We start from the raw sequence: 10,490 nt of genomic DNA on the forward strand, positions 1-10,490 counted from the left end.
ATTTGGATAGAAATTTTCTAGATTTTCTTTGGATGGGGGGGGGGGGGGTTGGGGACACAGACGTGTTTTATTTTAAAAAGTGACCACAACAACGAAATTTTACGAAAATCGATTAGAATTAGTAAATTAAAATATCTATAGTCTGTACCCAACCCGGCCTAAAAACAAATTTATGTTAAAATTTAAATTTAAACATCTAATTTTGTCTAAATTTGAACTTTAAATGCCTATCATGGCAACATTGCAAAAATATAAGGTAACCTTATCACCATGAGAAAAAATACAAACGCTTAACTTATTAATAATCATATTTATCATAGAATTTTAATAATCTAAAAATATATTTAAAAAATTAAAAAAATATTTTATTGAATTTTTGATAAATACTTTTAATAATTAGTCAAAAAAAATATTTATTAAAAAGCATTTTATAATAAATTTAAAGCATAAAGTATAACTAAGAGTTAATTAATAGTTATTGTTTATTACTTTATTAGATACAAAATTAAATTATAGATAGTAAGGTACCCACTAGATACTAATGTCTAATATTATTGTTTTTTTAATATAAATTTATCAATGTTTTATACGAGATGATTTTGGATCTACTGTGACCAATTCTGACCAACGATTGATGAAGGTCGTCGGAATTATTTCGGTATTACAAAGCCGCAAATCATTAGCTGGACTCAGTTTCAAAAATGCTTGTTTCTGTATCATTGTGACATTATTACTGTTATTACAAATGATTCTGGCAAGAGTCATTTTTCTTATTTCTTTCAATTGATCTTTTAATTATAAAAAAATATGATGATTAAATTGATTCATTAAAACTAGTTCAGTTTTACTAACCTAAAGTGAATACTCCTGGTAAGTCATAAAAAAATCTATCTGCAGTTTTAGTTCTTACAAACTGTTCTCTAATAATACACCTCATTGTTGGGCCAACCATTGCGTCGTCAACGTGTTTTTCTGACAAAGCACCTACCAATAGATCTATATCGTCCCAAGTTGTGTATAGATTCAATAATTTATGGGCTAACTAAATATAACACACAGAAAAAAGTAATTAATAAATTAGGTTAGTAAATTATTATTTAATATTTAAATTTTTTTAACTTACACCATTCATCATAATCTCGGACAAATCTTGTACATTTTTTATGTCTTTTAATCCACAAAATTTTCTAAATTTTGTGTAGCTTGGAATACCGTGATCACGGCTCCGTTGTATATCTAAGCTAAAAATGTCCATTCCTATCCAATTCCTTGAATCTTTACTATACAAATGATTTGTTAACTATAAGAAAATTCAAAAAACTAATGTTACAAAATAAGGTACTTGTTTGTTATCGCCCCGCCAGTGCCCCGTAAAAAAATTATCGCCCCGCCAGTGTTTAATAAAAAAATACAATAAATATAAAAACAACTTCAATATTTAATATTATTAAAAATAGTATAGAAGTATAAAATTCAAATTTTAAAAATTTAACATAATTATAAATTTAAACAAAATAATGTTAAATTACAAAGGAGGCCAGAACTCTGAAATATCTTTTAAAATAGCTTGAAATGCATCTTGTTTCCCGAGAAGTGTTCTCCACATAAATTCAGCCAAATAGGACTCCAAAAAATTTACATTATTTCCACGCGCTTTTTATTTCCCCAATTTGCAGAACCCCATAACCTTTCGATACTTTGGGTGTGTGCAACCCCTGTGTACGGATCAACAAAATTATAGGTGTGGTTAATGGTATTATGCATGAATCTCGCTTGCTGCAAATTATTACAGTGTTTCCAACAATCTGACATAATAATTTTTTTATTTAACACTGGCGGGTCGATAACAAACAAGTACCCAAAATAATAATGTAAACATTGTGTAATACAGTGTATATTCTATAAAATTAACGTTATCATCATTGATGGTTTAAAAAAACAAATTTTACACTGCTTTAAAACTATACCGTTTGTGTAAATAGCATATCGACTTTTTGTGTATTCTGAGTGGTCAGTCCTCTAACAAGTTGATCCATGTAGGTAATCAGTACATAAACTGGACGGTTGAAATGATTCTTTAACGAAAGACTTGCATACCTCATTCGGTTTTCCCTGTATAGACTAAACACGTATAACATTAAATTTATAATTAACAATTTAATAAAGCTTTACTTTTTTGAAATGATAATATTATTGAATGTCTGCAAGTAAAATCTTAAATTTTTGATATATTAATAAATTAAATACTGAAACAATATATTTATTTATTCGTAAGAATAATTATTGTAGATAAGAACGATATAGCCTTAAATTCGTAAATTTGTAACTTTACTAAAATTCAATTCTTACAAATATCTAAATTACAAAATATATTGGATCATTACACTATAATATTCGAATGAATATTTAAATTGTAAGAAAATAATTTAAATGTAAAGTTCGACGTTTGAAAATCAAAAGCTGATACGGGTTCACATGGGTGAAATAAAATAACAATATTGTCGCATGTACACATTGGTTTTAAATTTTCGAAACATTTTTGAATAATTATATAATTGTTCAAAGTTTTCTTTAAAATCATCAATCCGTTATACGCTATCCGCATCACAATAAAAATAATAATATTTTCAAACCTAATAGTTTCGCTGAGCATAGAATTGGCAAATGGCAGTATTGCGGTCGCAAAGCTATTGCTAACAGTCGGGTCGGCAGTCTCGTTGTACGTGTTGCTGTATTCAACCTCCAACAGTCCTAACCCGTTGTTTTGGGTGTAGTTTACGCCGAGTAGCGCCGGCAACCACTCTTTGTACGTGATATGCTGTATGAACGCCGTTACAATTTTCTTGGACTCCATGAAAATGCGTTCGTCATTCCAGTGCGAATTGAAATAGGCCAGTCCCCTGGCTATCCGATTATGTTCCCTCACCCACAGTGTGTGCATAACCGCCAATTGGGGAAAAGCATTTGCCCGGATATCGCCAGCTCTGAAACACGTGCCATTGTCATGCTGGCACGCGTCCGTTTCGGTGGTTTCCAGTGGCATATACCTCTGGTCGGTATTGATTGAGTTCGTTAAAAGTTCACCACCCGACATTTTTCTCAACGACAACGTCTGTTGTTCCGATGAACCGTATATCATTGACCCATCTAAGTAATGAGTAGCTTGGTTCATCTGTGAAACATAAACATGAGTTGAATAATGGGTACTTTTTTTTATGTGGTGCACAAAATCAGTTCTAAACACTGAAATACTGGAAATAATTGTACCACCCGCGTACAGTGTTTTTTGTAGTTTAATTCGCTTTTTTAAATTTTTAATTGGAGTTGAAACGTGTATTTAAAACATATTAAATTAACCAAAAAGATAATTATTTGTTTAACATACCTACACAATTTGCTGTTAAAATTTTTCAGTAATTTTTCCTATCCTATAACACCCTTCATAACCTTACTCCCTTCCCCTTTATAATCGCTTCACTAAGTGTAATTATTTATTTAATTTCAATTCTTATAATAATAATACCATCTGAACCCGTGCACTTCGTAGCCCGTTAAAAATCCTAACTCTTCAGGGTCAGATCCCTGTATGTCTCACACTGTGTGTTAAAATTCGTTTCCTGTCATTTTGCTAACATAACTTTTATGTATATAGAAAGATAACGGTTAAAATATGCTTATAATCTTACAACGATGTTGAATTTAGTTTATCATTATGTAATTTTATTCTTTTTATCAAGAACAGCCTGATAATTAAAATATTTGATTGAATAATTTTAGGCCTATCATTTCTAATTTATCCTATCTTCTGCCCATAGGTCTAATATATCTCTGTACCAAATTTCATCACAATTAGTCCAGCCTTTAGGAATGCATAAAGGATAAACAGACAGAAATTAATTTATATATATATATATATATATATATTTCTGATAAGCTTGTATTGCCATTTTCTTTCATATTTGAGAGGTTCAACTACCGATCGATCATTTTTTGCGAAGCATAACTGCATAACTGCTTAGAAATGACATAACAAAAATTCAAAAAACACATACGAGTATAAGAGGTAGAATTTTTCACGGATTACAAAATTCACCGATAATAATTATTCAAGGATATATTTTTATATAATATTAACCGTTTATAAATAAACAAAAATTTCCATCGTAAATCTCAAAATGCGTGTTTGAGCACCTCCCGAGGTTGAACCTATCACTTTTTAACTTAGCCTATCTTTTGCCCACAGGTCTAAAATATCTCTGTACCAAATTTTCTCGCAATCGGCCCAATCATTTAGGAATTCATAAAGGACAAACAGTCAGACAGAAATTTTCCATTTTTGTATACATATAAATAAATAAATATAAATATATAAATCTAAGATAATTAATATGGTATTATCTAGAACAGCGGTTCTCAACCTGTGGTACGCGGAAAGCTTATAGGTGGTACGTGAAGAAAATCTATCTTTATAAAAAATTAATTTATTAACAAAATTCTATACATATAACATAAACGTATACATTATTAATAAACAAAAAAAATGGTCAGGTGGTACTTAAAAATTTTCAAATTGTGTAGGTGGTACGTGACTATAAAAAGGTTGAGGACCACTGATCAAGAATGGTTGTTACTTGTTCCATAGGTCCAAATGTGCAACTGGAGTGCACCGATGGTCGCGAACGCACGTAGTTCATGCACCTGTGAGGTCCTGGTTTAAAAAATCTATCATCATTCGGTATCGAAATGGGCTTGCACGATCTTAAATGTTTGTTCAATTTATATTGCATACTTCCATCAGTATAACAACATTTAACAAACCTATTATTCCCTATGGATTTTATACGCATGCATTAATTATAATAAATCTGAATATAAAATAATATATTTTTATGTGTTTCATTTATTTACCCATGGTGGAAATTGCCGTGTGTGCTAGATCGTGACCTATGAAAAGTGTCCAATACGCCATAACCATCGTTTTTGCGTCGTCAGTCAAGTTTTCGTCGTTGACAAGATTTGTGCTCAGTAGTCTAGGATTGGGCAGTTTTTCTGACATATTGTAAATACCTTGTATGAACGAGTAATAAAATCACAGAATTAGATCTACATGAATGTAAATTATAACACATCATATAATATATTTATCAGGGAGCAAGCGCTAGATGAGTAAACAATGTAATATGCAGTGTTGAGACTTATCTAGATAAAAATCTAAATGTTATCTATTTATTTATCTTAGATAAGATTTCAGTCATCTGCTAAAATTTATCTATATATTTTATGTTTAAAAAATTATTTTTGAAATATTTTATTTTTGTGTCTGATAATTACTTATTACCATATTGTACTATTTTCGATCGCATGGGTCGGAAACGATTTATATTTTATAAATAAAATTATAATATTGTGATTCTATTAATAATTTTGTTTACCACGAGTTTTACCAAGAGTGCTTTCAGACGATACAATTTTTCCCCTCTAGTTGCCGGACACCGTGTGTCTGTGTCTGAGCCACTAAAATTACAAGAACAACAAATACGGAAACAATAATATTTCTATTACTAACGAAATACTATACTAGTAGTACTGTACTGTACTAAGTATTACTATACTTCTTATTAGAGTATATTATATTAATATATTATCCAATATAAAATATGTTCATAATAATATAGTTTAATCACATAATATAAATAAAATAAAACTTATTATAAAATATTATTTTTATAAACGCAGACGTCCGGCAACTAGCATTCCAGGTCGATACATGGAAAGGCCCAAACTCTGACTTGAACTTTATAGAAATTAATAACTATAAATAATTATTATTACATTGAAAATAAATCCCTTGATTATTTACAGTGGATGCATTATTTACATGGGTGCAACGAATTACACGTCAGTGTAACATGCATGTTGCTCCACGTGGAGCGATTTTGTTTTCGCATTTTTAATACCGTATTTTGGGGATACTTTGCACCATACATGGTAACATTGCACCAAAAAAAAAAAAGTTATTTTACAAAATATCTAGTTAACAATTAATGATAGAAAAATATAAATGTTATCATTTTGTTCCTGTTACGGTTAAATGTCTTTTGAAATGGTTCTAACTTCAATATGTCGATTTCCCTCCAAAACGTGTGCTCTTGATAACAGCTTATCACAAATACACAAAAACGACGCTCGGGAAAATTGTGCCTGTTCGTTAACTCAAACTTCAATTTCACAGGTAAATCTTTTTTTATTCTATCAGAAATATTATAAGCATTAAGAATATGTATGATATTAAGTTCAATTCAACTTTTTTTCATTGCTATAAAAATTTTTGTAAAAAAAAATCAAAATTGTCTAATTTCTGCTCAACTTTGCACCACAATACGATTGGTGCAAAGTAACACAATTATAATGTAATATACAGAACAATAATAGATATTTGTTTTTTAGGATGCCCAAGATACACAAAAGAGCAGTTGGCTCACGACGTTATCATGACTACACAGAGGAGACACTAAATAAATGTCTCAGTGATGTTAAAAATAAGGTAATGACACAAAGAAATGCAGCAAGAGCATACAATATTCCTCGTCGTACAATAAATTATAAATTGAAAGAAGGACACACTAAATCAATTGGCCGACCAAATGCTTTTAGTGAAGCAGAGGAAAAAAGTTTTGTAGAGCACATTATAAAAATGAGTGAGTTTGGGTTTCCAGTGAACAAAACAGATTTAAGACAGATACTAAAATCTTACCTAGATAGAATAGGAAGAAAAATTAAAGTGTTTAAAAACAATTTTTATTATTTAAAATACTATTAAAATAAATGTATATTGTATTAAAAAATGATAGGTAAGTCAACCTATTTCATTTATATTAAGACTGTTAAATTAAAAAAAAATCTATACAAGCTGTGATAGAAACATGACATTTATGTTAATTAATAAAAAAAATGTTATGAAAATATAAATGTTTTGTTATTTAAATGATGCCTTGAGCGTTTTTTTTCTTAATTATGTTCATTTTGGTCTTTTACACAATATAAATTAGGAATTGTGTATCTAACATTGCACCAGTTTTGTTTATAACTAAATTTAGGTGAGTTTTTGATATTGGTGCAAAGTTACACAACACCACATATAACCTTGCACCAAATAAAAAAAAAATAAATAAAAACTAAATTTTTATGTTGATCAAATTTTATTTACACAGAATCATTCTTAGCATATATAACTACAGGACCGTGGAACAAGTAAAATTCTATCATAATTATTAAAGTGACAGTGTATGTTTTAAGTTGAGAAAACGAGATATTTGGTGCAAAGTATCCCCAAAACACGGTATACACACATTTTTCTGGTATCAGAACAATAATCAGTGGACACTGGACAGTGAACACCCAATGAGTAATTATCATTTCGCATTCGTCATTCTTGGCACGATCGTCTCCTGAACTTACAACAGTTACAACTATCGTTACTTTTTTTTTTATTGAAGGATACCTATTACCTAGTAATAAATTATTTATTTATTTTGAACGATGTTAATAAAATAAATAATAAAATATGAAACGGTTTTTGGTGGCAATATCTTCTAAAAACAATGATATTTCAAAAAAAAACTAAAAATTATTTTGCCTCGGATTCTGATGACTCTCCACACGCATCTGAAGAAGCAACAGAACCTGATTGCTGTGATAGCATGCTATGCCATAGAACAAATAAATGTATCAAAAAGTTATTTATTCGATGGTAAATACTATAACATGGTATCGAATAAGAATGACGGATAAAAGTTATTTGCGAAATGTGTCCTGTGCACAAAAGTCATTCAAGGCTAGATTAATTCTACTGGAAATTCTTGAGTAAACCGTAATTGGCTTTAAAGTATGCTGTATAGAAAATAAGAAACTTGTAAGAAATACATTATACACAATTAATTATTTTATGTTTTTATGATTATTAATTTGAGCAATAAAGGTTATATAACAATATAACTATATTTATATTTTTTTTATGCATCTTGTATTGTCTTGTTTATAGAGATCAAACATAGTTAAAATTGAATATATACAATTTTAGTTGTAAAATTAAAAACTTAAATAAGATTCAAAAATAAAGATATTGGATAGCAAAATGTACCAATGTTTTTTTTTTATTCTAAACAAAAAAATAATTTTTAAATTATATTAGTTACACTACAATTAGGCGTTTGCCTTAAACAAATGCTATAAATGTTTTATATGTGATAAGTCTGTTAAATTTTACTAGACTTCTAGTACAATTTTAATTTTAAATCATTGTTATTTAAAAATTTATCTGCTTTTTATCTAGATAAATTTTGTTTATCTTTTATCTATTAAATAGATAATTTTGGATTTGTTCATTTTTATCTTTATCTGGATAGATTTGTAGATTTTTTATCTTTATCTTTATCTAGATAAAAGGGTATTTATCTGGGCTCAACACTGGTAATATGAGTATGTTAATATTTTTTACTAAAAAAAAGTACATATATTATGTTATAAGTAAAGTGCTTCATACAAACAATTAAGAAATATTACCATCTGTGTAGATTGGAAACAGCAAACGTTTATAAGGCGAGGTTGCCTTTCCCAAAGGAGATCGTCTCAAATTGTTACATGAACCGTCAGCACTGCGATAAATAAAGTACTTCTGTATGCATAAAGTGTCGAAATAATCCTCTGGTGAACACATCTCGCTCAAAGTTGTCCTGGTTAGTTTCACATTAGATAAGTCTTTGGTACATTGTATATCACTTAACCCATGTCTGGAATAATTTTATTTAGGCTTATTATTAGAATTATATATACATATACATATTTATTTATTTATTTGATATTTATTATATGCTTCTACTTCAGACAATATGTATTCTTTAAACTGCGTGTAACTTCAATAATAATTTCAGCATTCCGAGATGCTAAATGTCCATGTTTAGAAGGCTGTGAATCAATCAGTTGTCCATGAAACGGACTTCCAATTATTAAACCATTTATTTCCGATAACTTATCCTCCGAAGGATTCCGTTTATCAAATTTATTAACAATTTTTCGAATTTCTTCGTTCACCTCGGTAATTTTGAGATGTTGGTACCAGTTTGTTGAGTTTATATCCAAAGCTATGCAACATACACAGTTCACATAATTTAATTGTTGCAAACATATCTATGCTAAATCTTATTGTATTATTTACTTTGTTCACACAAATCAAGAATATGACGATCTGGAGCCATACAAGGATCTTCTAATCCTCTACAACATGATGGTAAGAATACCACCATGCAAATCAATAGTCGTATACTTAAATAGATACTCATTCTGCTAATTATAAGCTGTAATCATTAAAAAAAAAAATGTATAATTAATAGCTATAACTGTTACTTCATTTAACATTTTTAAAGTTGTATTGTTGATTTCATTAAAATATACATAAGCAATTAAGTACGCCTCACAAATTAATCACCAAAATATCAGCAGATACAACTTGTTAAAATTTAACGCCATAAATTATATTTAGAATTAGAATTGCACTGAATACAGTTTTATTTGATTAAGTTATGTATAGTGATTTTCGACTAATTTAGATGTCAACTTAAAGATCCTGAGAAATATATTAATACATTATAAAATATGTACACCCAAAGAAAAACCATTAGTAATATTGATCATGCAAAATTGTTGACTGCTAACAAAGCAAACACTGTGAATTTGACAAAATCTTTTTTAAATTAACTTAGATAATTGTTGAATTAATTATATTTTTGTCACTTCGATAAAAATGTATTATCAAGAAAAGAATAATGTATAATATTATTATTGAATCGACAATACTATTTATAGATTATTATATTATATTTATAAACAGTATACACACAGTATATATAACCAATATGAAAGGGACAACAATATTTTTTTTAGATTGAAAAGATTATTGTTATATTAATAATATGACTTATAAATCAACCGCGACTGTTATATTGTTCTATTCATCAGCTACACATGCTTTATTTAATCGTTTAAAGTGCTTTAAGTGTTTAAACACAATTATTTTGAAGTTGCGAGAATTCTTTTTTGTTATTTGAAAATCGATCATCGGTATCAGGCGATAGGTAAGTATAACTTAATTTAAACAATAAGTATGATTTGTTATATTTGTAAGTCATATATTAAAGGATGGTTACCAGCATTAGTGGCTCACTATAAAGTGTTCCACATGCTTAAGCCTGACAGTAATTACACTTGTTGTGAAGACTCGTGCAATCAATCGTTCGGTAACTTGTCATCTTTTAAAAGGCACGTGAATAAAAAACATATGGAAATGGTACCTAGCAATATCTCAATTGTGCCAGAAAATCAAAAAAATGTTACAAATAATGCAATTTTAAGTAGTGATATGATGATTTCTGAGGACCAAGGTGTTAATGTTTTCAATAGTGTTACTATAATTAATGAATTTAATTTCGAAAATT

The 10,490-nt window shown here is 28.7% G+C and overlaps 1 protein-coding gene across 2 annotated transcripts; it reads right to left on the reverse strand.

Annotated features, from left to right (window-relative positions):
- Positions 1 to 537: 537 nt before the first annotated feature.
- Positions 538 to 9,344, reverse strand: LOC107170798 (immunomodulatory peroxidase-like). Of its 2 annotated transcripts, none has more exons than XM_089216597.1 (10): positions 9,271 to 9,344; positions 8,879 to 9,121; positions 8,563 to 8,789; positions 4,909 to 5,067; positions 4,632 to 4,828; positions 2,634 to 3,172; positions 1,968 to 2,121; positions 1,124 to 1,300; positions 853 to 1,042; positions 538 to 788 (listed from the first exon to the last, which is right to left on the reverse strand). In XM_089216597.1, exons 1-10 carry the CDS (start codon positions 9,336 to 9,338, stop codon positions 577 to 579), a joined length of 2,166 nt encoding a protein of 721 aa, XP_089072723.1. In that variant the 5' UTR covers positions 9,339 to 9,344; the 3' UTR covers positions 538 to 576. The 2 variants fall into 2 exon arrangements, with proteins under 2 accessions (XP_089072723.1, XP_089072722.1); XM_089216596.1 differs by having other exon boundaries at positions 8,879 to 9,140; positions 9,215 to 9,338.
- Positions 9,345 to 10,490: the final 1,146 nt, after the last annotated feature.

Source organism: Diuraphis noxia, unplaced genomic scaffold (genome assembly GCF_037042655.1).
Source record: "Diuraphis noxia isolate RWA-SAM2 unplaced genomic scaffold, SU_Dnox_SAM2 contig0001, whole genome shotgun sequence".
Lineage (NCBI taxonomy): Eukaryota > Metazoa > Arthropoda > Insecta > Hemiptera > Aphididae > Diuraphis > Diuraphis noxia.